Here is a 27977-nt window from a genome sequence, read left to right on the forward strand (position 1 = left end):
TTTTCTTTCAATTTGATACCCTCTATTTCCTTAGATATCCATGGCTGATTATCTCTCTCTCTCGAGGTGGATTGAAATCTAGCTGAATGTGGGCAGTTAAGGTAAAATCATCAAATCATTCAGTGCAGGGGAGGCCATTAGGCCCATTGTGCCTGTGCCAGCCCTTCGAAAGAACTATCCAATTGGACACGCGGTTTTTCTGAGTAGCTATGCAACTATTTCTCCATTACACATTAATCCCGTTCTGTTCCTGAAAGCTCCCAATAAATCCGGTTCAATTCTGGGCACCAGGATTCCAATCGTAACCTTGCTGCTTTTGTAGCAAAAACAACCCCCCTCCCATAAATCTGTGTCCCCTGGTTAGTCTGTGCTGGGGGGGGGGGGGGGGGTGGTGTATATTTTGGAGAAAGGAAATGTGCAATTTTACCTATCTTGTCGATGGAGGATAGCTGATCTGAATTAAATTGTTAATGTGCGTGCAGCATACATGTGGAATACCCTGAAATTAAAATCGATGGGAAGGATTGTCCGTGTTCTGTGGCACAGTGGTTAGCACCACTGCCTCAGCGCCAGGGACCTGGGTTCGATTCCCGGCTTGGGCCTCTGGTGTGGGGTTTGCACATTCTCCCCGTGTCTGCGTGGGTTTCCTTCGGGTGCTCTGATTTCCTCCCACAATTCAAATATTTGCAGGTTAGGCGGATTGGCCATGATAAATTGCCCCTTAGTGTCCAAAGATGTGTAGGTTAGGGGGATTAGTGCGGTAAGTGCATGGGGTTCTGGGGATAGGGTCTAACTGTGATGCTCTGTTGGAGAATCGTAGAATCCTTACAGTGCAGAAGGAGGCCATTCGGTCCATCAAGTCTGCACCAGCAACAGTCCAACCCAGACCCTATCCCCGTCACCTCACACATTTACCCCACTAATCCTCCTTAGCTACACATCCTGAGACACCAAAGGGCAATTTAGCATGGCCAATGAACCTAACCCGCGCATCTTTGTACTATGGGAGGGAAACTGGAGCACCCGGAGGAAACCCACGCAGACATGGGGAGAACATGGAGACTCCACACAGACAGTGACCCAAGCTGGGAATCGAACCCAGGTCCCTGGAGCTGTGAAGCAGCAGTGCTGACTGCAGTACCGCCCGTCAGTGCAGGCTTGATGGACCCAATGGCTTCCTTCTGCACTGTAGGGAGTCTGTGATTCTATAAATGAGAGGATTTTACAAGTTGATGAGAACATTAATTCTGTCAGTCATGCTTCCATGTGTTTAATTGGTGTGTCCTGTTTCAGGAGGAAATTTGGGATTCACTAAAGGTGAAGGATAAATGATGGCTTTGCAGAAAGGTCTTCAGGTAAAGTTATAATTTCAGTAGAATTGAATTCACTTCTGTTTTTTTTTTAACGAATTACATGCAAGATGTTCTGAGTGGAACCATTAATTTTTATTTTGATAAACCGAAAGCTTCAAGTTTCAAAGGGTTTTCGGGTGTAATTGTTGGACCCACATTTCACACTTTTAGACTGTGCCACGTCTGGTAAATTATCCTACACCGTCAATGTTAAACAGACAGCAGCTCAGCCACTTCCTATAAAGAGACGGGCTATGATATTTTTGATGGTAAGCTCTTTATTTCAACAGGTGAGTGGCTCACACCTGAAACAGAGCGGTCCAAAGGGGCACTTTGTTTCACACAGAGGGTGGTGAGTGTCTGGAACGAGCTGCCAGAGCAAGTAGTAGAGGCTGTACAATTTCATCTTTTAAAAAGCATTTAGATAGTTACATGGGTGAGGTAGGTATAGAGGGATATGGGCCAAATGCAGGCAATTGGGACTAACTTAGTGGCTAAAAAAAAAGGGTGGCATGGACAAGTTGGGCTGAAGGGCCTGTTTCCATGCTGTAAACTCTGACTATGATAGGATTCTTAGTTTCTCTGGTGAAACGCTGATGAGCTTTATATTTCTTGACGAGCTTGCATATTTCCAGCAACCTATCAGTTTTCAATCCTCGGGTTTAATTACCGTTCTCTTTCAGCCACCACACTCCAGGGAACACACTCACCTCTTCAATCAGAAGTTTTGAGTCCCAGGTCCCAGTCCATGGACCCAAACCCAATGGTTAGGCAGACCGTTCTGGAGCAGTGCTGTTGGCCATCCTTGAGGTTGGGTGGTGGGGGGGGGGGGGGGGGGGGAGAGTGGTTGAGGCATTAAACTGTGGACCTGTCTCCCCCTCAAGTGGATGCAAAAGATCTCCCGGCATCGTCAGGAGAACAGGGATGTCCATCCTGGTTTCCTGGGCAATAGTTATTCCCCAAACAGGTTACATGGGATATTTGGCACAGTAACAGGTCATCGGTCCAATTAGACCATGTTCTCCAAACCCCACCCCCCCCCCCTTGCCCAAAATGCCTCTCTGCCACTGGCTTCAACTCCCACATTCTCATCACTCTCTGGGGAAAGACGCTTCATCTGATTTCTATTCGGGTGAACTGTTAAACCGAGGCCTTTCTTTAGGCAGAAATTAAAGATTCCGTGGCACTTGTTACAATGCCTGTAGGGTCTGAAATTTAACAAAAATATTGATTTACCAATGACTGACATAAGGAAATCACATGACAAGAGTTCGTGTTTTGAGACTTTTATTGTAACAAACAAGCTAAAATCAACATCAACTAAACGTTACTTGGGGAGCTACTGCTCTAAACGACAGAACAGGTCGTCTTTATTAGTTACTGAATCCTGTGCCACACTTGCACATTATGCTCTGCTCTCCACAGCACTGTAGTCTTTATAAGAACCAGAATAAAGTTGCATCCAGTTTCCAGCAGCTTGCTTGTTTCACTGAGTCCCAAGTCGAACGTTGTCTCCCTTAGTCTTCTGAGAACATCCAAATCAGCAAATCCCACTCCATTGACTTCTCCTCTGACCTCTCCAGGGTGAATCTTCTGGTGTTCTTAAATGACCATTGGGTTCTGGCTCTCCAACCAGAGAACATGCTCCCAATTGCATTCTGCCTGGTAGTCCAGTTCTGGTCCAGTTCTGGTCGCCGCACTACCAGAAGGACGTGGAGGCGTTAGAGAGAGCGCAGAGAAGGTTTACCAGGATGTTGCCTGGTATGGAGGGTCTTAGCTATGAGGAGAGATTGGGTAGACTGGGGTTGTTCTCCTTGGAAAGACGGAGAATGAGGGGAGATCTGATAGAGGTATACAAGATTATGAAAGGGATAGATAGGGTGAACAGTGGGAAGCTTTTTCCCAGGTCGGAGGTGACGATCACGAGGGGTCACGGGCTCAAGCTGAGAGGGGCGAAGTATAACTCGGATATCAGAGGGACGTTTTTTACACAGAGGGTGGTGGGGGCCTGGAATGCGCTGCCAAGTAGGGTGGTGGAGGCAGGCACGCTGACATCGTTTAAGACTTACCTGGATAGTCACATGAGCAGCCTGGGAATGGAGGGATACAAACGATTGGTCTAGTTGGACCAAGGAGCGGCACAGACTTGGAGGGCCGAAGGGCCTGTTTCCTGTGCTGTACTGTTCTTTGTTCTTTGTTCTGGTAGCTAACAAAGAACAACCTTTTCCCCATGCTTCTCATTGCAGCTTTCTTGTCTTTCTCTGTTCTTGTCTAGGACTGAAGATCTTACGGCAAAGCCCGCTGCCCTGTCCATTGTGTTCAGGTGCTGGACATGCGGTGTGGATTTCAATAGCAGAATTAGGGCCCTGTCTCCATGGCAACCAGGCCACTCAGGGTCATTGTCAGGCAGGACTAGTAGCAGCTCACCTGTCCCTTTTTAATTGCTCCATTTTACTTTGAATTAAAGAGACAGTTTAAGACATAACCATCTAATATTTAGCAGTCCTAACACAGTGCTTTGCTGGGGAGCTATCACCGGTGCCCTAGCCAATGTAAAAACAGGTTGGCTGCCATGTTTCCTAAATTACCATAGTGACTAGACATCACCAGGGATCGTCTCCGATAAAAGAATTGGCTGCAAAGAATTTGAACTATCTTGAGATCCCAAAAGGCGCTATATAAATGCAAGTTTATTTGTTTCTGTAGATGTGGTTTGGTGATGCGCCTTCGTGCTCGAGGAGTCCGCTGCTTCCCAGACATGGACCGGGCCTTGCGGATGTTGGCCAGTACGATCAGTGGCTGGCAGTGCGACACGAGGCCAGCTTGGTGCCAATGCAGGAGGACCTGTCCATCTGGCTAAGCGGGATGCTTGGTGAGCAGGATACTGAACATAAGAAATAGGACCAGCAGTGGACACAGCTCCACAGAATCCCTACTGTGCAGAAGGAGGCCATTCAGCCCATTGAGCCTGCACCGACTCTCTGAAAGAGTATTTTACCCAAAACGTTAGGTGGATCGGCCATGGTAAATTCCCCCTCCTTGTACCCGAACAGGAGCCGGAGTGTGGCAACTCGGGGATTTTCACAGTAACTTAATTGCAGTGTTAATGTAAGCCTACTTGTGACGCTAATAAATAAATTATCCACTCCTGATGGGCCCCACGTATTAATCCTGCTAATCTACATAAACTGCATATCTTGGGACACTGAAGGAGCAATTTAATATCTCCAACCCACCTAACCCGCACATCTTTGGAGTGTGGGAGGAAACCGGAGCACCCGGAGGAAACCCACGCAGACACGGGGAGAACGTGCAAACTCCACGCAGACAGTGATCCAAACCGGGAATCGAACCCGGGTCCCTGGCGCTGTGAGGCAGCAATGCTAACCACTGTGTCGCCCTTCTAATCTGCTCCGCCATTCATGGCTGCTGCCACTTCCCTGCCTTATCCCCAGATCCTTTGGCTGCCACAGTGTCCAAGTGCCCCTCGATCTCAGTCTGGAGTTTACTGCTCTTTGGGTTAGAATTCCAAAGCTTCATTTCCCTTTGCGTGAGGATATTCCTTCTCCTCTCTGTCCTAAATAGCTGATCCCTTTATCCTGAGTCTATCTCACTTATTTCTAGACTCTCCAGCCAGTGGCAGTATCTCCTCAGTGTTGGCCTTTAGAGAAGGGAACGCTGACCCCAGGGCACTGAATGTGCACTCTCTCCCCCGCCCCCCCCTCCCCCCGTCACCTCAGATCTTGATCCCGCCTCTCCTATGCACTGCTCGTTCTCCACCCCTCCTCCCCATGCTGTTCTATTGATTGGTGTTAAATTTGGGGGAAATCCTCACTCTCGTAACGCAGACCTCCACAATGAGATTAGGAATTTCTGTTCTAGGGAAGGAGGTGCGAGCAGAGAACTTCATGACGGAGTTGGAGAATGGAGTCGTACTTTGTAAAGTGATCGCTATTCTTCAGCAGAAAGTGAAAGGGTGCGGGAATCCAGAGTATCAGCAGGTGAGTCCGAGTATTCTCTTTAATCTTCAAGTTACTAAACTACAAAGCCTGGCGGAGATAGTGCTACTGGGACAAGAGGCAATAAATGTTTGGTATTTTGGTAATGAGCATTGACACATATGTAAATTCTTTTATCGGTGATAAATAGATTCAGAAAGAATGTTCCCGATGTTCAGATGGCACAGTGGTTCGCACTGCTGCCTCACAGCGCCAGGGACCCGGGTTCAATTCCAGCCTCGGGTCACTGTCTGTGTGGAGTTTGTACATTCTCCCCGTGTCTGCGTGGGTTTCCTCCGGGTGCTCCGGTTTCCTCCTACAGTCCAAAGATGTGCAGGTTAGGTGGATTGGCCATGCTAAATTGCCCCTTAGTATCAGAGGGATTAACAGGGTAAATATGTGGGGTTATAGGGATGGGTGGGATTGTGGTCGGTGCAGACTCGATGGGCCGAATGGCTTCCTTCTGCACTGTAGGGATTCTATGATTGTATGGTGGGGGAGTCCAGGACTAAGGGTCATAGTCTGAGGATAAGGGGTAACTGAGGTGAGGAGAAATTTCTTCACCCAGAGGGTGGTGATTGTGTGGCATTCACTACCACAATATAGTTGAGGTCAAAACGTTGGGTGATTTCAAGAAGAAATTAGATATAGCTCTTGGGGCTAAAGAGCTGAAGGGATATGGAGAGAAGTGGGATCAGGATATTGAATTTGATGTTCAGCCATGATCATAATGAATGCCAGAGCAGACTCAAAGGGCAGAATGGCCTCTTCCTGCTTCTAGTTTCTATCCGGTTATGTCCAGGTGAGAAGCTTTAGGTCATCTGTCCAAGAATCTCCTGTGTGGCTTGGTGTCAGATTTTTGCGAGATAATTGCTCTTGCCAATAACCTTGACATGTTTGACTATCCTAAAAGGTGCTATATAAATGCTGGCTGTTGTTGTTATGTTGAAGCCACTGCGAGTGTCTCGCACAATGTCCAGGTTAGTGTGTTATCGCAGGTGGTGACTTTCCGCTGAGTTGGGCAAAGAACTTTCTATCCTGTTGGTGGTTCCACACCCACATGACTGACTCCCAGTAGCCAGCTGGTGCCATACTGTGCCAGCTTACAAAGAAGGGCCCACTGTCACTTTCTCTAGGGCAACAAGGTGTGAGACATAAAGATGAGAGAGAGAGAGCAAAGGGGGGGCGGAGAGGGACAGAGAGGCATTCTCTAACTCTGCTGGGAATACAGAACTCGCTCCCACAGGGAGTGGTTGAGGTGAATATTTGATTTATTATTGTCACTTATTGGCATACAGTGAAAAGTATTGTTTCTTGCGCGCTATACAGACAAAGCATACCGTTCATAGAGAAGGAAAGGAGAGAGTGCAGAATGTAGTGTTACTGTCATAGCTAGGGTGTAGAGAAAGATCAACTTAATGCGAGGTAAGTCCATTCAAAAGTCTGACAGCAGCAGGGAAGAAGCTGTTCTTGAGTCGGTTGGTACGTGACCTCAGACTTTTGTATCTTTTTCCCGATGGAAGAAGGTGGAAGAGAGAATGTCCGGGGTGCGTGGGGTCCTTAATTACGCTGGCTACTTTGCCGAGGCAGCGGGAAGCGTAGACAGAGTCAGTGGATGAGAGGCTGGTTTGCGTGATGGATTGGAATAGTATCGATGCGTTCAAGGGGAGGCTAGGTAAATCCAGGAGGAAGAAAGGAAGGGAGATTTACACTCTGAGTTCACCGAGGAAGGAGGCTCAATTGGAGCATAAACCCCTCTCAGTGCTGTAGGTTTTATTTTTAAAAATCCATGGCAATAATTTTAATTTGGCTTAAGTGGAGTTTAATAGAGAGTTAGAACAAACCATGGCTCGGGTAGTACAGTGGTTCGCACTGCTGCTTCACAGCTCCAGGGACTCAGCTTCGATTCCCGGCTTGGGTCACTGTCTGTGTGGAGTTTGCACGTTCTCACCGTGTCTGCGTGGGTTTCCTCCGGGTGCTCCGGTTTCCTCCTCCAGTCTAAAAGACGTGCTGGTTAGGGTGCATTAACCCGAACAGGTGCTGGAGTGTGGCGACTAGGGGATTTTCACAGTAACTTCATTGCAGTGTTAGTGTAAACCTACTTGTGACTAATAACTTTACTTGAATGTCCCTTCCAAATACACTGGACAGGTCTCCTTGGATGAGAATTCAGGTGAGGAAGTGAAATCATCCAGGGAAGAGAAAAATAAAATATTTTGTTAATGGTGACAGTCTAGGAGCTGTCGGGGCGCAGAGACCAGCTTGGGGTCCAGGTACATAAAACACTAAAAAGCACGGGTATGGGGTGTGACCAAAAAGGCTACTGGAATGTGACTCATTTCTTAAGGGGGCTGGAGTATAAAGGGGTGGGAGTGATCATTCAGAATCTTGGCCAGATCCCACCTGGAGGAGCTGTGTCCCGTTCTGGGAACCGCACCTCGGGAAGGATGTGTTAACCTTGGAGGGGGGAATGGTGCAGTTTCAGCTGGGTGATACCGGGGCTGAAAGGGTTAAATTCTGATGACTAAGGTTGCGATGACCAGGCTTGTGTTCCAATAGAGGATTGAGAGTGATTGCAGTGCGATGTTTTAGGTGATTAAGGGATTTGATGGGGCAAAGAGTGAGAACCCATTTCCTCTGGTGGGGAGTCCAGAACAAAGAGCCAAAGCCTTAAAATGATTTGGAAGGATTTCTTCACACAAAGGAAATCTGGAACACTCTCCTTCCATCTCACCATCTCTCCTTCCACCTCACCATGGAGCGGATGCTTCCGTTGTTGAGGCATTCTAGGACGAGAGGTCATACTCTTAGGATAAGGGATAGCAAATTTAAAACAGAGTTGAGGAGAAATTATTTCTCCCAAAGGGTTGTGAATCTGTGGAATTCACTACCCCAGAGTGCGGTGGATGTGAGACAGTGAGTAAATTTAAGGAGGAGTTAGACAGATTTTTAATTGGTAATGGGTTGAAGGGTTATGGGGAGAAGGCAGGAAAATGGGGATGAGGAGCATATCAGCCATGATCGAATGGCAGAGCGCACTCGATGGGCCGAATGGACTAATTCTGCTCCTATATCTTATGAACTTATAAGGCTACAAAGAACTCAGGCTTGGGATCTATAAATTTATGGAGATGTGATTGAAGGCAGGTAAATGGGAGCTGAAGTACAGCTCAGCTAATTGAATGGTAGAACATACTTGAGGGGCTGAATGGCCTTCTATTCCTATGTTCCCAATACCCTGCTCTCCCCTTTGACATGTTCAGGTTTCTTTTCTGCCCCTTTTAAGTTGGATTGTTATGAATCTTCCAGGGATTGGCAGAGAGGTGTGCCGAGCTCCCAATGCTGAGCAGTGAAGTCATAGTTTAATGTCCTCTTTGAAAAGCTGATGCTGCCACTCGCCCTTTCACTGAAACATCGGTTTATTAGCAAGGAGAGGAACATTAAACCCTCTTCACTGTAGGCTGGCTTTCCACAGAGAAGTCACTGTCAGGAATATAATGAGGCTTGATTGAAGGATGGGAGTAATTAGGATGTTGTGGCACTTGCCAGTGGAGTTTAATGAGTATTTTACATGGATATCACTAATGAAACTGTGCAACAGATGGTGATCAGGATCAGTCCCAGACTTGGCAAAAGCTGAGCTTTGCAGAGGGTGATAGAGAACATTGGGGTGATGGCGAATGGGGGTGAACAGGCGCACAGACCGGTAACTCCAGCAGACAGACCGGTAACTCCAGCAGACTGACCATCTGGGATCTCTATTGCGGGTGGGTGGAGTTGGAAATGAATTGGCTGCTGCAGAAATGAGACCTGGGCTAGTTTAACTGTTTCAAATTCTTTGCTTGGTTTTCTGCTCTTTTCCTCTTTCTGCCCACCCCATCCCTCCCTCCCTCCCGCCATCCTACCTGACCCAAATTAAAATTGGAACTTGAGTGAAAATTCACTCGATGCTATTGCTAACGTCCAGGTAGAAATGGTTGGGGAAAAAAGTGCAGTGACTGCTTTAGACCCAAGAGTAATACTGCACTTTAAGAAGAATTGGGAATGTGCTGGCAAGGCCCATCCCTAATTACCCTTCAGAAGGTGATGAGCCGCCTTCCTGAACCAAAGATGTGCAGGTTAGGTTGATTGGCCATGTTAAATTGACTGTTAGTGTCCCGGGATGTACGTGTTAGAGGGATTGGCAAGGTAAAAATGTGGGGTTTCGGGGATAGGGCCTGGGCGGGATTGTTGTTGGTGCAGACTCGATGGACCGAATGGCCGCCTTCTGCACTGTAGGGTTTCTATGAACTGCTGCACTCCTATGAGTTGTAGGTACACCCACAGTGCGGTTAGGGAGGGAGTTCCAGGATTTAGACCCAGCGACAGTGAAGGAACGGCCGATATATTTCCAAGTCAGGACGGTGAGTCCAAAGATGTGCGGGTTAGGTTGATTGGCCATGCTAAAATTGCCCTTAGTGTCCTGAGATGCTTAGGTTAGAGGGATTAGTGGAAAATATGTAGGGGTATGGGGGTAGGGCCTGGGTGGGATTGTGGTCGGTGCAGACTTGCTGGGCCGAATGGCCTCTTTCTGTACTGTAGGGATTCTATGGTTCTATGATTCTGTGAGTAACTTGGAGGGGAACCTCCAGGTGGTGCAGCTCTTGTCCTTCTAGATGGTTGAGATCGAAATGTATCGTCCGTTCCCAAGTATCTGCTGCTCTCGATGGTAACAGTCATGGGTTTGGAAGGTGCCATTGACGGAATCATGGTGAGATACTGCAGGGCATTGTGTAGATGGTACATGCTGTTGCCACTGTGCGTGGTGGTGGAGGGAGTGAATGTTTAGCCTTTGCTTTACAGCCCGGGGTCCATAAAGTGTAATCTGGTGTATTTTTGTGTTAATTTTGTGTGTGCTCATTTTTTCAGCATTTTACAATGAGGAAAGTTCCATGTAAATCTGATGCTCCAGCTGGTTCATTCTTCGCACGGGACAATACTGCCAACTTCCTGTCGTGGTGCAGAGCGGTGGGCGTCGATGAGACTTACCTGTTTGAGTCCGAGGGTTTAGGTAGGTTATCAGCTTTTCCTGCGTTCAGCCATGATGACCACACCTTTCCATAAATCCATCCGAGGCTCCAGTTACACGGTCTGGATCTTGATATTTTAATTAAAGTTCCAGTTCAATCCCTGTTCCTGAAGTTTTGGAAATGACATCCATTCCTAACCTGAGAGTCACTCGATTCAAACCTGGGAGAGCTTTGTAAAGGATTCGGCTGAGTATTTGTGGGACTGTGGGAAAGGGCAGGGCGGAGTGGGACTAATTGGATCTTTCAAAGAGCCCCCACAGGAACGATGGGCCAAATGGCCACCTCCTAGGCTAGTTTGAAGTTACATTACATAGTTTCAACACAGGCCATTCAGCCCAACCTCCTGTCTCGCCCCCTCGCCCTATCCAGAACAAAGAAAATTACAGCACAGGAACAGGCCCTTCGGCCCTCCAAGCCTGCACCAACCATGCTGCCCAACTGAACTAAAACCCCCTACCCTTCTGGGGACCATATCCCTCTATTCCCATCCTATTGGTGTATTTGTCAAGATGCCCCTTAAAAGTCATTATCATATCTGCTTCCACTACCTCCCCCGGCAGCGAGTTCCAGGCATCCACCACCCTCTGTTTAAAAAAAAAAAACTTGCCTCGTACATCTCCTTTAAACCTTGCCCCTCACACCTTAAACCTGTGCCCCCTAGTAATTGACTCTTCCACCATGAGAAAAATCTCTTGACTATCCAACATATCCAACTATATCTACATATCCTTCTGATCCTATTCCTCTCGTGTATTTACCTAGTTCCCTCTTAAATGCATCCAAATTATTGGATAATTACTTTTTTTTCGGGAATGGTGTCAGGATGCACTTCACACAGCAGGTTAGCGGAAAACTGGAACCTTCCCTTCCCCACCCACCCACGCGCCCATCCATCCCCACACCCACAAAGCTGTTAGGACTGGGGGGTGGGGGTTTCTAGTGGGGGCTCTTTCAAAGTTACTATTGATGTACATTTGTTCAGTGAGGGTGTTAAGGGTTAGGGAAAGTGTGGCTGATCAGTGGAATTGAGAAGTGGGTCAGTCACAATCTGACTGGCAAAATAAGCTCAAGGGGCTGAATGGCCTTCTCCTGTCCCTCTAATCCTCAGTTCACTCCATTGAAACAGATTCAATGATCTCATTGCAGTTTGTGGGATCTTGCTGTGTGCAGTTATATGGAATTGATGACATAGATCAGCATCCCAGGCTGCTTTGAGGAAAACTGCTCAGACAAACCGACGGTGGTCACCTAGGGAGAGGTGGGAGTATGTTAAATGGCTGAACTTTTGGCCCCATCCCTCCAGGCTTTGGAGAGGCGGTGGCTGTGGTGTAGTGGTAACGTCACTCAGGCTAATGCTCTGGGGGAACGGGTTCAAATCCCACCACGGCAGCTGATGGAATTTAAATTCAATTAATAAAATCTGGGATTGAAAAAACTAAGTCTCCGTATTGGTGACCATAAAACCATCATTAGTTGTTTAAAAAACCCATCTCATTCACTATTGCCCTTTTTAGGGAAGTAGAAACATAGAAACTAGAAGCAGGAGGAGGCCATTCAGCCCTTCGAACCTGCTCCACCATTCATTTTGATCATGGCTCATCATCGAATTCAATATCCTGATCCCTCCTTCCCCCCCATATCCTTTAATTCCCTTCACGCCAAGTGCTATATCTAACTGCTTCTTGAAAACATTCAATGTTTTGGCCTCAACTACTTCCTGTGATAGTGAATTCCACAGGCTCACCACTCTCTGGGTGAAGAAATTTCTCCTCATCTCTGTCCTCAAGGATCTACCCTGAATCTCAAACTGTGACCCCCTGGTTCTGGACTCTTTCCCCCCCCCCCCCCCCCCCCCCCCCCTCCCCAAACATCACCATCGGGAACATCCTCCTTGCATCTACCGTGTCTAATCCTGTCAAAATTTTATAGGTTTCTATGAGATCCCCCCATATTCTGAACTCCAGCGAATATAATCCTAACCGACTCAATCTCTCCTCAAAAGCCATTCCTGCCATCCCAGAAATCAGTCTGGAAATCTGCCGTCTTTTCCTGGTCTGGCCTACATGTGACTCCAGACCCACAGCAATGTTTGACTGTTAACTCGCTCTGAAATGGCCGAGCGAGACACTCAGTTCGAGGGCAATTAGAGATGGGCAACAAATACTGATCTTGTTGGTGATGTCCACGTTCCATGAATGTTCTGGTCGCCGCACTACCAGAAGGATGTGGAGGCTTTGGAGAGAGTGCAGAAAAGGTTTACCAGGATGTTGCCTGGTATGGAGGGTATTAGCCACGAGGAGAGATTGAGTAAACTAGGGTTGTTCTCCCTGGAAAGACGGAGGTTGAGGGGCGACCTAATAGAAGTTTATAAAATTATGAAGGGCATAGATAGGGTGAACAGTTGGAAGCTTTTTCCCAGGGCAGACACAAGGGGTCACGAGTTCAAGGTAAGGGGGAGCAAGGTTCAATACAGATATGCGGGGGACGTATTTTACACAGAGGGTGGTGGGGGCCTGGAATGCACTGCCAAGCAAGGTGGTTGAGGCGGACACGCTAGGATCATTTAAGACTTATCTAGATAGCCACATGAACAGACTGGGAATAGAGGGATACAAACGGATGGTCTAGTTAGGAACACATGATCGGTGCAGGCTTGGAGGGACGAAGGGCCTGTTCCTGTGCTGTACTGTTCTTTGTTCTTTGAATGAATTTTTAAAAAAAGACATCTCCTAATATCCATTTTCATCTGATCGCATCCCTGGGAAATGCCTTGGGATGTTGCTTGACTTTAAAGGTGCTATATAAATGCAAGTTGTTGCTTTATCCTTTGTGCGAAGAGAGAGCCCTTGTGTACCAAGCTGTTGATTGGTTCCTCATTACCCATCGGATCAGGGGGGTTCGCTGAATAATTCTATTCACATGCAGCTTATTCCGTGACCCGCAATTTCAGATAAAATTCTTTCCCAGGTCAATCCTCTGTTTTGTGATCTGAATGAAAGGCCTCGGATGCCGCAGTGGCAATGATGGATTTGCGGCCACCACAATGCCGCAATGTTCGTCGATTGTGGGGGCGGATCTCTGTCAATCTCTGAAAACAGTGGGGGGGGTCAGAGGGTTACACTTTGAAAGGGCAAAGTGAAACTGTCCTTTAGAGAAAGTGGAAGGTCAGCCTTTGCACCAGAGTCTTTATCAATGGAGCAGTGTGTCCCCTTTATTCAGAGCAACTTCTGCACTGCCTGAAATGCAGAACAAAGAACATCACTGAAATTCTGACCAGTGGGCGATTGTCAAAAATTTTAAATTAATAAAATATGCTTTTGGTGTGTTTGAGAGTAGCTGCTATGCTCCTGTGTGTGTGGGGGGGGAAAAGAAAAGGAATGTTAAACCATCCAGCCCCTCAAATCTGTTCCCTAACCCCAAATCTCTGAACCGATCAGTCTTGAAGATTCCTATTAAACTCTCACCTTTTAGGTCTGAGGAGAGGTTGGATAAATTCAGATTGTTTTCACTGGAAAGATGGAGGCTGAGGGGAGACCCGATAGAGGTCTACAAAATGATGAGGGGCACAGACAGGGTGGATAGTCGGAGGCTTTTTCCCAGCGTGGGAGGGTCGACTATAAGAGGGCATAGGTTTAAAGTCTATTAGTTTCGCAAGTAGGCTTACATTAACACTGCAATGAAGTTACTGTGAAAATCCCCTAGTCGCCACACTCCGGTGCCTGTTTGGGTACACTGAGGGAGAATTTAACATGGCCAATGCACCCTAACCAGCACGTCTTTCAGACTGTGGGAGGAAACGGGGGCACCCGGAGGAAACCCAGGTAGACACGGGGAGAATGTGCAGACTCCACACACAGTGACCCAAGCCGGGAATTGAACCTGGGTTCCTGGCGCTGAGAGGCAGCAGTGCTAACCACTGCGCCACCGTGCCGCCCCGGGTCCCTGGCGCTGTGAGGCAGCAGTGCTAACCACTGTGCCACCCCAGGTCCCTGGCGCTGAGAGGCAGCAGTGCTAACCACTGTGCCACCGTGCCGCCCCAGGTCCCTGGCACTGTGAGGCAGCAGTGCTAACCACTGCGCCACCGTGCCACCCGGACTAAGGATGCGACTTTCGAAAATAATTTGTTTCGAAAGCAAGAGGCTCGGAGGCTCCGGGCTTGGTGTTCTGTCGAAGAGTCGTACAGACTCCAATTGTTAACTCTGTTTCTCGCTCCACCAATGCTGCCAGACCTGCTGAGTTTATCCAACATTTTCTGTGTTTACTTCGGACTTGCAGCATCTGCAGCATTTTCTTTTGTTTCTGATGTTAGTGATTCCAGGCTGCACACCCCTTCCATCGGTCTTGAGATGCACAATCCCAGACTGAGCGTAGTTGCTCCGGATGCGGCCCAACCAAAGGCTTTTTAACAACAGAAAACATTACTTGCTCCACTTTGTAATCCGTTCCTTCTCTGATTAAGGCCAGCATTTCATTCTCTCTCTCTCTCTCTCTGGTTGCTCTCTGTAGCTGATGTGAATTCCCAACTGTTTAACAAGCTTGTGAAGGGATAGATATGTGGGGGTGGGGCTTTGTCTCCAGTTCCTGGTATTATCTTGCAAACAATAAATGGTGAAAAATACTTCCCCACATGAGAGAGATTATGCTGAGAGATTTCACTGTCGCTAGAACAGGCAAATTAGTCATTTCCATAATTTGTTGGGAGCAATTTTGAAAACCAAAGTATCCACTGAAGCGACAGGGGTGTGACTTATTTTTAGTGTATTCATGCTCGGAGTGTGGGCCAGCATTTATTGCCCCTCTACATTTGGGGAGACGAAATGCAGACTAGGTGACCACAGCACCTTCACGCGGTTCACAAGTGTGACCCCAACCTCCCTGTCATTTGCTATTTCAGTTCGCCATCTTGTTGTCGTGCTGGTATTTCCATCCTTGGCAAACAACACCTCATCTGCACTTTGCAGCCTTCTAGACTTAACATCGAGTTCCACAATTTCAGACCATGAACACTCTCCTCCATTTTGATGTAGTTTTTCCCATTTACTCCTCCCATCCATCACATTCTGGCCTCTCCTCGGGGCGGCACGGTGGTTAGCGCTGCTGCCTCACAGCGCCAGAGACCTGGGTTCGATTCCCGGCTTGGGTCACTGTCTGTGTGGAGTTTGCACATTTTCCCCGTGTCTGCAGTGGGTTTCCTCCAGGTGCTCCGGTTTCCTCCCACAGTCTGAAAGACGTGCTGGTTAGGGTGCATTGACCCGAACAGGTGCCGGACTGTGGTGACTAGGGGAATTTCGCAGTAACTTCATTGCAATGTTAATGTAAGCCTTTCTTGTGACTAATAAATAAACTTTAAATTTTAACTCCTCCGATCTGTAGAATTATAGAATCCCTACAGGCAGCTGGAATGCTGTGTGCAGTATTGGTCCCCTTATTTGCGGAAGGATATATTGGCCTTGGAGGGAGTGCAGAGAAGGTTAACCAGGTTAATACCAGAGATGAGGGGTGTTGATTATGAGGAGAGACTGAGCAGATTGGGTTTGTACTCGTTGGAATTTAGAAGGCTGAGGGGAGATCTTATAGAGACCTATAAGATAATGAAGGGGCTGGATAGGGTAGAGGTGGAGAGATTCTTTCCACTTAGAAAGGAAGCTAGAACTATAGGGCACAGCCTCAAAACAAAGGGGGGTCAGTTTAGGACAGAGTTGAGGAGGAACTTCTTCTCTGAGGGTGGTGAATCTCTGGAATTCTCTGCCCATTGAAGTGGTGGAGGCTACCTCGTTGAATATGTTTAAATCACGGATAGATGGATTCCTGATCGGTAAGGGAATTAGGGGTTATAGGGATCAGGCGGGTAAGTGGAACTGATCCACTTCAGATCAGCCATGATCTTATTGAATGGCGGGGCAGGCTCGAGGGACTAGATGGCCTATTCCTGCTCCTATTTCTTATGTTCTTATGTTCTTAGAAGAGGCCACTCGGCCCATCAAGTCTGCATCGGCTCTCTGACAGAGCATCTTACCCAGGCCCCCTGCCCTATCCCTGTTACCCCGCACACTTACCATGGCTAATCCCCCTAACCTATGCATCTTTGGACTCTTAGGGACAATTTAGCATGGCCAATCCACCTAACATACACATCTTTGGACTGTGGGAGGAAACCGGAGCACCCGGAGGAAACCCACGCAGACACGGGGAGAAATGCAAACTCCACACAGACAGTGACCCAAACCGGGAATTGAACCTGGGTCCCTGGCGCTGTGAGGCAACAGTGCTAACCACTGCGCCACCGTGCTGCCCATGTGGACTCGCAACACTAATCCCATTTCTCTCCCCAACAATGCTGCCAGACCTGCCGAGTTTTTCCAGCATTTTCTTTTTTATGGCACAGTAAGAAGTCTCACAACATCAGGTTAAAGTCCAACAGGTTTATTTGGTAGCACGAGCTTTCGGAGCACCGCTCCTTCATCAGGGTGGGTGCATGGGTCCTGCACTCACCTGATGAAGGAGCAGCACCCCGAAAGCTCGTGCTACCAAATAAACCTGTTGGACTTTAACCTGGTGTTGTGAGACTTCGTACTGTGCCCACCCCAGTCCAACGTCGACATTCCCACATCATTTCTTTTTTATCTTTTTAAATGCTGTTGCAGTTTCTAACTTGCCCAATCAGAATCAGTTCGCAAGGAGGCCGTATTCAGCACTTTTATACCCATGCCCAAATCCTTTAACAAATCAATGAATCTCACTCTGCTCTTTCCCCTTAGCCCTGTAAATGTTTTTCCCATTAAGTAGTTATCTCATTCCCTTCTGAAAGTTCCGATTGAGTCTGATTCCATCTCCCCTCGGGCACTGGATTCTGGATCACAAGAACTGACTGCGTCAAAACAAAGTTTCCTCGTGCGACCTCGGGTTATTTTGCTCTTTGCTGGTTGCTGAATTGAACCAGTTTGTGTGTGGATACTCTTGGAGTGAATCTTTACAAATGGACACGCATTCACTCACCTGTCAGCACACTCAGCTTCTGTTTGGTATAGTTAGATGTGTGTGGCACGGTGGCACGGTGGTTAGCACTGCTGCCTCGCAGCGCCAGGGACCCAGGTTCGATTCCCAGCTCGGGTCACTGTCTGTGTGGAGTTTGTCCGTTCTCCCCGTGTCTGCATGGGTTTCCTCCGGGTGCTCCGGTTTTCTCCCACAGTCCAAAGATGTGCGGGTTAGGTGGATTGGCCACGCTAAATTGCCCCTTAGTATCAGAGGGATTAGCAGAGTAGATATGAGGGGTTGCAGGAATAGGGCCTGGGTGGGATTGTGGTCAGTGCAGGCTCGATGGGCCAAATGGCCTCCTGCACTGTAGGGATTCTATGTAACAGACTCATTGCTCCCTCTTCAACCCCCCTCCCCCACTCCACCCATTCCCCGACCCCTTTCCCCACACTCCCACTTTTCTGGCTGGGTATGTTTCAGCCTATTTTTTTGTACTGTGTGGTGGACCCCTCCATCATCGAGGATGGGGATGTGTTTGACGTCTGCTCCTTACTGTTAGTTGTTTGATTGTCCACCACCGTTCCTGACTGGATCTGGCAATGCTTTGATTGGGGGTCCATTAGGTATGGACACAGCCCTGTCTGTAGCATGCAAACAAACTTAGCTTCACCCAATTGGCACCTCATTTTGCATCAAGATAATAATCTTGCCCCTTTGAATCTCAGCCTCCCCCCTGTGATGTTGGAGTGGAATTGCTCGTGGCTGTTTGCGTAGTCAGTCAAACCCATTTTACACATGATATTTTTAACAGTTCCTCTTTTTCCTTTTCGTTTCTCTCTTGCCAGTTTTCTGCTCAACTCCTACAACATTTCACCAAAAGTACAATCTACGTGTGGATTAATCTTGGCTTTACCTCATGCTCTCTCAATAAAATCTCTCGAATCACCAGTTTGATTCCGAACTCGGAACAATGCCAGTTTGCCAAAACTGCACAATCTGGGCACATGAGCCTCGAGTTATTGGGGTGCATCTTGTAGATGATAAATCTCCTCTGCAGCCTCTCAAAGACCTGCATGTGCTTGTATCATTGCTCCTTGCTGCACGGCCGTCCCAGTCAGGTGAACCCGAGACTTATTGATATATTTGGATGACCTGTTATGGGCGGCACAGTGGGTTAGCACTGCTGCCTCACGGTGCCAGGAACCTGGGTTCGATTCCCGGCTCGGGTCACTGTCTGTGTGGAGTTTGCACATTCTCCCCGTGTCTGCGTGGGTTTCGTCCGGGTGCTCCGGTTTCCTCCCTCAGTCCAAAGATGTGCGGGTTGGGTTGATTGGCCATGCTAAATTGACCCTAGTCTCGGGGGATTAGGGTAAATAGGTGGGGTTATGGGGATAGAGCCTGGGTGGGATTGTGGTCGGTGCAGACTCGATGGGCCGAATGGCCTCCTTCTGCCCTGGAGGGATTCTGTGATTTTTATGGATATCCATTTCTGCTTTTTCTTTTCTCTGCCAGTTTTGCATAAACAGCCCCGGCAGGTGTGTCTGTGTCTGCTTGAAATCGGTCGTATTGTGTCTCGGTAAGTGTAATCTGCTCACTTATTTATTAGCACAGATGTCTTTGGAACACAGGGAGTAGGAGAAACATCTTCCGCTGTTCGGTCATATCATGGCTGTATTTTACCTCCTGTTGTGATCCCTATAGAAACTGATAACTTGAAGTTCAAATTTATTTTTAAAAGTTGACAACTGAAAGAATGATGCATCAAAATGTCACGTTTTGAAACTTTTACCATAACAACTGACTAAAAGCACTGCTAACTAAACACTTTGTAGGCAATCTATAAATCTTTAAAATATGGAGCGCAATGTTCCCCTTTATACTTATCACTCACTGCGTACTCTGCAGAATTACCGTCTTTTATCAAACAGTCTACAGTTGCTTTCAGCTTCCAACAAGTTCCTGTATTTGAAAGTTTTTTAATTAAAGTTTATTTATTAGTGTCACAAGTAGGCTTACATTAACACTGCAATGAAGTTACTGTGAAATTCCCCTAGTCGCCACACTCCGGCGCCTGTTCAGGTGCACTGAGGGAAAGTTTAGCATGGCTGATGCGCTTAATCAGCATGTCTGTGGGAGGAAACTGGAGCACCCGGAGGAAACCCACGCAGACACGGGGAGAACGTGCAGACTCCACACAGACAGTGACACAAGTCGGGAAGCGAACCCAGGTCCCTGGCGCTGTGAGGCTGCAGTGCCGACATGCCGTCCCAACTTGCTTCATACAAACCAGGAGCAGGCATTGAGCCATTCAGCGTATTCTGGCATCTAATAAGGTCGTGGCTGATCTGAGAGTAACCTCAAATCCACATCCAGCCTGCCCCCGATGACCTATCACCCCCTTGTCTTCCAAGAATCTATCCACCTTCGCCTTAAAAATTTTTAAAGGCTCTGCTCCCCCCCCCCATCTTTTTCTGAGGGAGGTGATGGCCTAGTGGTATTATTGCTCGACTATTAATCCAGCAACTCAGCGAACGTCCTGGGGACCCAGGTTCAAATCCCACCACGGCAGATGGTGGAATTTGAATTCAATAAAAATATCTGGAATTAAGAATCTACTGATGACCATCAAACCATTGTCGATTGTGGGAAAAACCCATCTGGTTCACTAATGTCCTTTTAGGGAAAGAAATCTGCCGTCCTTACCTGGTCTGGACTACATGTGACTCCAGAGCGACAGCAATGTGGTTGACTCTCAACTGCCCTCGGGCATCTAGGGATGGGCAATAAATGCTGGCCAGCCAGCAATGCCCATGTCCCACGAATGAGTTTTTAAAAAAAAAATTTCAGCCATTTTATGGAGCGGTTACAATCCTTTAGCTGACGTTTAATATTCAGGAGAGCTGCTTTATATTGTCTTTACATTTACAGGTATGGTGTGGAGCCTCCAGTACTGATAAAACTGGAGAAGGAGATTGAACTGGAGGAGACTCTGTTAACCGCCTCTGAACAGCTGGTTCCTGTAGAAAGCACAAAACCATGTTCACACAACAAAGAACTGCACCAAGCTGTAAGTTGGTCTCAATCTCTACCTGCTGTTTATTTTCAGTGAAATCCGAATATTAAATGTGCCTGAAATCTGCGCACCACAATTGTTTATTTATTAGTGTCACAAGTAGGCTTACATTAACACTGCAGTGAAGTTACTGTGAAAATCCCCTCGTCGCCACACTCCGGTGCCTGTTCGGGTACACTGAGGGAGAATTTAGCACGGTCAACACACCTGACCAGCACGTCTTTGGACTGTGGGAGGAAACCGGAGCACCCGGAGGAAACCCACGCAGACACGGGGACAATGTGCAGACTCCACACAGACAGTGACCCAAGCCGGGAATTGAACCCGGGTCCCTGGCGCTGTGAGGCGGCAGTGCTAACCACTGTGCCACCCCAAGGAAGATGTGAAGGCATTAGCAAGAGAGTGCTGAATAGATTCATGAGGGTGTTTCCAGGAATGGGGAATTTGGCAGATCAAAAGAGTTAGGACCGTTCTCCTTGGGGAAGAGAAGGTTGGGAGGAGATTTGATTGAGATGTTCAAGATCATGATGGGACTGGACAGAGTAAACGAGAGGAAACCACTCCCCTTGGTGGACGGATTGAAAAAGAGAGGATACAGATTGAAGGTGATTGTCAAAAAAAGCATCTTTTTCACCCAGCGAGTGGTGAGGCACGGTGGCACAGTGGTTAGCGCTGCTGCCTCACAGCGCCAGGAACCTGGGTTCAATTCCCGGTTTGGGTCACTGTCTGTGTGGAGTTTGCACATTCTCCCCGTGTCTGTGTGGGTTTCCTCCGGGTGTTCTGGTTTTCTCCCAGTGTCTGAAAGACGTGCTGGTTAGGTGCATTGACCATGTTAAATTCTGGCTCACTGAATCTGAACAGGCGCCCAAGTGTGGGGATTTTCACAGTAACTTCATTGCAGTGTTAATGTAAGCCTACTTGTGATACTAATAAATAAACTTTAGGATCTAGAACGCACTAACTGAACTCCCATTTCCAGATCATTAACCTTAGCCCCAGTGACATAGAAACATAGGAGATAGGAGCAAGAGGAGGCCATTCGAGCCTGCTCCACCATTCATCACAATCATGGCTGATCGTCCAACTCAGTAGCCTAATCCTGCTTTCTCCCCATAACCTTTGATCCCATTCGCCCCAAGTGCTATATCCAGGCATTAACTACTTCCTGTGGTAATGAATTCCACAGGCTCACCACTCTTTGGGTGAAGAAATGTCTCCTCATCTCTGTCCTAAATGGTCTACCCTGTATCCTCAGACTGTAACCCCTGGTTCTGGACACCCCCACCATCGGGGGAACATCCTTCCTGCATCTACCCTGTCCAGTCCTGACACAATCACTATGATGCATACTCTATGCTGCAAACCTCTCGGCCCCCCTGTCATGTCCATTTCCTCAGCAGATTGTAGTAAATGTTTTGTTCACCACTCTTGAGCTCATTATTTTCTTTTTCCCAGGTGAAGACTATTGCTGATGACCCCCCTTGTAAATGTTCTCATCGATTCTCCATTGAGTTTTTATCGGAAGGCCGTTATCGACTGGGGGAGAAGATTCTTTTCATCAGGGTGAGGTTTTGATCCTGATTTGATTTGATTTATTATTGTCACATGTATTAACATACAGTGAAAAGTATTGTTTCTTGCGCACTATACAGACAAAACATACCGTTCATAGAGAAGGAAATGTGAGAGTGCAGAATGTAATGTTACAGTCATAGCTAGGGTGTGGAGAAAGATCAACTTAATGTGAGGTCGGTCCAATCAAATGTCTGACAGCAACAGGGAAAAAGCTGTTCTTGAGTCGGTTGGTACGTGACCTCAGACTTTTGTATCTTTTTCCTGACGGAAGAAGGTGGAAGAGAGAATGTCCGGGGTGCGTGGGGTCCTTAATTATGCTGGCTGCTTTTCCGAGGCAGCGGGAAGTGTAGACAGAGTCAATGGATGGGAGGCTGGTTTGTGTGATTGACTGGGTTACATTCACGACCTTTTGTAGCTGCTTGCGGTTCTGAGGAAATACGGAACTATCGAACCAAAATAAATGTGAATTAAATACCTCCGATCGTGGTGAAATGTAGGGTGAGGTATTCACACAATTCGAGACATTAGCCTTTGGTATGTTGGGATGGTGATGGGTACACTGGATGCCGGTTGAAAGACTTTTCATTTATATAGCACCTCACCGATCCTTCAGGATGCCTCCAAGCAGATTAAATGTTAATTGTACAATACTTTTATTCATTTTTTTCTTTATTCATGGGACATGGGCATTGATGGCTGGGCCAGAATTTATTGCCCATCCCTAGTTGCCCGAGTGCAGTTGAGAGTCAACCACATTGCTGTGGCTCTGGAGTCACATGTAGGCCAGACCGGGTAAGGACGGCAGATTTCCTTCCCTCAAGGACATTAGTGAACCAGATGGGTTTTTCCGACAATCGGCAATGGTTTCATGGTCATCAGTAGATTCTTAATTCCAGATATTTTTATTGAATTCAAATTCCACCACCTGCTGTGGCGGGATTCGAACCCGGGTCCCCAGAAGATTAGCTGAGTTTCTGGGTTGATTGTCTAGCAATAATACCACTAGGCCTACCCTATTTAGAATCATAGAATCCCTACAATACAGAAGGAGGCCATTTGGCCCATCGAGCCTGTACCGACTACAATCCCACCCAGGCCCTCCTTCCATTACTCTTATTTACCCTAGCTAATCCCTCTAAGAGGCAATTTAGCATGGCCAATCAACCTGACCCGTACATCTTTGGAGTGTGGAAGGAAACCAGAGCACCCAGAGGAAACCCACGCAGATACGGGGAGAATGTGCACTCCACACAGACAGTGACCTGAGGCCGGAATTGAACCCGTGTCCCTGGCGCTGTGAGGCAGCAGTGCTAGCAACTGTGCCACCGTGCCGCCCGGTTGTGATCAAGCAGTTTGCAATAACTAATTTCACCTGAACCCATGTAAAGAGACACTTGGTGAAACTGTGGTGCTGTTGTGTTAGGAGGTAGATGCTCGTAATGTTTCACTGGTCGATGGTAACCCCCCAGAGTGTTGATCGTGGGGGATTCAGCGATAGTAATGCCATTGAATGTCAAAGGTAGATGGTGAGATTCTCTTGTTGGAGATGGTCATTGCCTGGCACCTGTGTGGCACAGATATTACTGTTAGTTCCAATGCTGTCTGAGTAAATTCAATTTGCATGGATTTAATGAATGTCAGTTTCCCCTGCGTGTTGCTGGTAGCTGGAGTGATGGAATATCCGTACCCTGATCTCCTCAGACATTGGCTGTGTGCAATCTTTAATTAAAGCACCAACATCCCAGTCACATTTCCTGCATTTTTGTTTTCGTCCACAATTGCTTTTTTATGTCTGTTTTCCAACTGTCTACTGGGCAGCCCAGCAACAGCAGAGGACAATCCTACTCGGAGGCACCTAAGAGTAACGGGATGCTAGGAATGTACACACTATGCCACTAGCATTCGAGAGGGTGAATGTGGGCTAATGAGATCAGAACAGGGGAAGGCCATTCAGCCCATCAAAAGCTCTTCCACCATCAGTTTAGATCAAGGCTAACCGGGGTATGATCTTAAGATTAACACGAGATGCTCAGGTCTGGAATTGTGTTTCCCACGGCAATGGGAATCCGGAACACACTCTATAGGCTGGCGGGGGGGGCGGTTACAGATCAGCCATGATCTAACTGAACAGAGGTTTGATGGGCTGAATGGCCTCTTCTGATGCATATCTTGAATAGGGATCTTGTCCTTGGTTCCACCACTGTAAATCATTCCCTGTGTTCTACAAAGCAAGTGGACTTACCCTGAAGTCAACAACTGAATTTAAACCTTGTGCCTTGGGCCCAGATTTATACTTCCGCCTGGTACTCATGAGAGGATGAGAAAGTGATCGACTGTCCATATGATAGCTCGTTCCTTACCTATCTGCTCTTTCCTATCCCAATTTCCCATATCCCCTTTTATATTCTTCCTCCTTGAAATGCTTCACTGATTTCCTTTGGGCTGATGTTGCAGTCTCTGCCTCAGTGACCTGTAGAACATTCCATGTTCGAATTGTCCTCTTGTGTTTAAAAGCAGCCTGAGTTCCTCTTTGTTCCCTGTGTGGAACTGCCCCCTCATTACCAACTGACCAGTGAATGAAAACAGTCCCTCATTGTTCCACCTCTCAAAGACCTTGCACAGCATGAAACCCTTCTTGATTTGCTAAGATTCTTGGTTTTAAGAACCTCTCCTTTTTTTTCAGGCCTCCATTGATACCCAGTAACTCTCTCTGGAGGTGTTCAATGCAAGAATGCACTGCAGACTTTTGATATCTCTCCTAAAATGGAGTTCCCATTGCCAAATGTGTAAAATTAGATGTCTAATTTGGAAATATTATCTCTTTAAATGCAGATTATATTTGGAAGGATGAACAGAAATGACCATTGCTGAGTATTAACTTTGCTCTTGCCAATATTTACTTGCAGATGTTGCATGGTAAACACGTGATGGTGCGTGTGGGAGGCGGTTGGGACACGCTCCAGGGCTTTCTCCTGAAACACGACCCTTGTCGAGTGCTGCACTTCACCATGTTGGAGGAGAAGATCATGGCTTTCGAGAAGGGAGTGTCTCAGGATTGCACCGAGGCCTCTAACTTCCCGGCAAAACCTCCCAAACCTCTGACTGTGAACCTACCATCCTCTATCAAGACGGTACAACCGCTGGCGACATGCCATGGATCTCCTCACATGCCGCCGTGGTCTGCGCCCAGGATGACCCATGTCCACTGCAAGTGTCCCTCCTCTTCTGGGCAGCCATCGAAATCAGAGCCCCGCCCAGCAACCGCTGAGGGGAGGCATTTACCTCGCGTGGCACCAAGCTCTCCTTCCCGGGCACCAAAGTGTCCTGCCCCAAGATCGCAGCCAACCTCCAAACATCCACCATCCCCAGCAAAACAATCCTGCCTCCCTAAACGAGTGGCACAGCTCAGGACCGGGCAGGGGCAACCCTCTCCCAGACAGCACCCAACGCCTTCAAAGTCTCCATGCGGACTCCTTCAGCGACCTCCAGGAAAATGCCCGCCAAATGTGGACACCACATCCTCATTGACCCCTCAGTGCCCATCCGAGGCCATTCCCTTTTCTGCTACCCCGCTAGCGTCTGGCTCAACGCAGTCCCCAGGGAAACGCCTGCAGCTCTCAAGTCTGACATCTCCATCGGCACCCAAGAGACCCCTCACACCAGCCAGAGGTCTCCAGACCCCCCTCCCGAGCTCCACACTGGTGTCCCGCCGACTGATCTCCGCTCCAAAGAGCGTGCCTGCCACGGCCAAGAACTCGCCTCGTGCTGAGAAGGTCCCGAAAACATCCGCGAAGACTCCTTCATCGGGCAGTAAGAAGCCACCTCGGGGCCCCACGTCTGCGCCCAGGACTCCGTTAGCCGTGGTCAAACTGCCACAAACCGAGGCGACAACCCCGCAGTCTCCACGGATACAGCCCCCCGCGGTCAAATCCACTCCCAAGGCGAAAGGCCAGTCGCTACTGGTGAAACAGTCCCAGTCCAATAAGAAGAGTCCGTCTGTGGCCTCACCTTCTCCCTTGAGAAACCTGGCTGCAAAATGCTGAGTGAAGATGCTGACTTTATTATGAGTGAAATAGCAATAACAAAGCTGTTATCTGGGGTAGGGCGATGGGGCTGGTGCTGGGTTTGTAAGTATGGTTCTTTTTGTTGGACTGAGTGTAAAGAGGTTGTTGTGGCTCTTCTCCAACATTGTCCGCTCTGGAACATTAATCTATTGGTTTCTCAACTCTGGGATTACCCCCAATTATAGCCCCATTTATTTTAATTTCAGAATTTTCTCGTTCCGTTTTTGTGTTTCTGGAACAAAACCCAGTTTCAATTTTGTGTCGTTCTGGATTGGCATGTTTCCCCGGGGAGTGGATAGCTTTTCGCTTGGAGTCAGGATTCCAGTCTCTCCGTCCAATCCACCGCCCATTATACCGATTGTCCAATCTTGCTCATCACTGACTCCTGTGCCAGGATGTGTAACAGGCGGTCGATCCAGTACTGGCAGCTTTCTACCCCTTTCCATCTCTCCCCTCTCCATCGCCTCCCTTCCCTCCATCCCTACTGCTACCCCCTCCTCCAACCCCTCCATCCCCCTCATTCACCCTCATCCCCCTCCATCGCTCCCCCCACAACCTCTCCTATCCTCTCCACCCACCCGCTCTCCCATTTCCCCCTCAATCGTCTAAAGTCAATGAATTAACCATTTTGTCCTGGTTTGTTTTGAAGAGCTAAGCTTCCAGCCGGAATTCCGGAGCCGAGGGGAATGGCCCCCGTGCTAGCTCTTCACCTGGTGCCTTCCACCTCCATCCGTTTCCCAGCCCCTCCCCCCCCCACATTCCTCCTTTATTCAACTCCTCACCAATTCCCTTTCAAACAATGTTGTGGACTGACCTGTCACTGTCATTCATGGCGGGACAATCCTTGATGGAACTAACCTGCAGGACCTGACGGACTGAACAGTGATTCACGGCCAGTCCCATTGCACAATCGCCTTGTCCATGTTTAGCTGTGCAGAATATCTCGCAGCTCTAAATACATTTGTCAATCCCAGAATTGCTTACGAGCAAAGAGGACCTGGTTAGCGCAATCTTGGTTGACAATTCCGGTAATGTCCATTGGCTTTAGTCCACATTCCCTGGGTGGTTCGATATATTTTTCCTCTTTTGCTGGATTACACTTGAATTTTAAATGCAGCATTTGCCGCATCTCCAAGAAAACATACTCAATGTCTGAACTCGGGAGGTATTGGGGTGGGTGGATCCATTGTCTAGGGGTTCCTGCCCGCAATTTGTCTTCAATGCCCCACCCCAGTGGACACCCCCATGAGCAGATGTTGGGTTTATGGGCAGGATGCTTGCCACGCACGAGATGCCTACCAGGGCTCCACGCCCGAGTTAATGTGTGAGGAAGGGTCACCTGAACAAGATGGCAGAGGGCAGCGGAGATGCCAATCTCTCGGGAGTCGATGGCTTCAAGAGAGGAAGAGAGCGAGACGAATGAGAGGATAAAGCATGCTTCATAAATGTACGACGCTCGCTCATCATTCCCCTCCCAGCTTCTCTGGCGAGGGTTATTTTTATGTCACAGGCATGACGAGCAGTGGTGGTGAAATTGATACTAATTGTCAGATGCATTTCTGGGTGTGGCTATAATCGGACTCGATCCAAACGATTTCTTTCTGCTCCTGATTGTTGTCATTCCTTATCTTCCAGATCCTCGCAATCCCGGCAAACGTATAATTTAATTCCGTCTTATTTGCATACGTTCCCCTGACTGGTGCTCAATTATCTCCACTTTTGGGAAAACTGCGCTATTTTTATTATGTTTGATTTTGCAGATAGAGGAATTCTAATATTTTTAGCGAGCTTGGGCAGGTTAGTTTCTCTGAAGATGAGACATTCCTATTTAGTTTACAGTCAAACGTAAGTTGCAGATGGTCATGTAAGAT

The 27977-nt window shown here is 47.9% G+C and overlaps 1 protein-coding gene across 1 annotated transcript; it reads left to right on the forward strand.

Moving 5' to 3' along the window:
• Positions 1–44: 44 nt before the first annotated feature.
• gas2l3 (growth arrest-specific 2 like 3) lies at positions 45–27977 on the forward strand. Its single transcript, XM_078221127.1, has 9 exons — positions 45–101; positions 1294–1355; positions 4059–4224; positions 5235–5353; positions 10259–10400; positions 18907–18970; positions 20323–20461; positions 21923–22030; positions 24949–27977. The coding sequence occupies exons 2-9, from the start codon at positions 1329–1331 to the stop codon at positions 26083–26085; spliced, it is 1902 nt and encodes a 633-aa protein (XP_078077253.1). The 5' UTR covers positions 45–101; positions 1294–1328; the 3' UTR covers positions 26086–27977.

The sequence above is a fragment of the Mustelus asterias genome, chromosome 9, assembly GCF_964213995.1.
Source record: "Mustelus asterias chromosome 9, sMusAst1.hap1.1, whole genome shotgun sequence".
Lineage (NCBI taxonomy): Eukaryota > Metazoa > Chordata > Chondrichthyes > Carcharhiniformes > Triakidae > Mustelus > Mustelus asterias.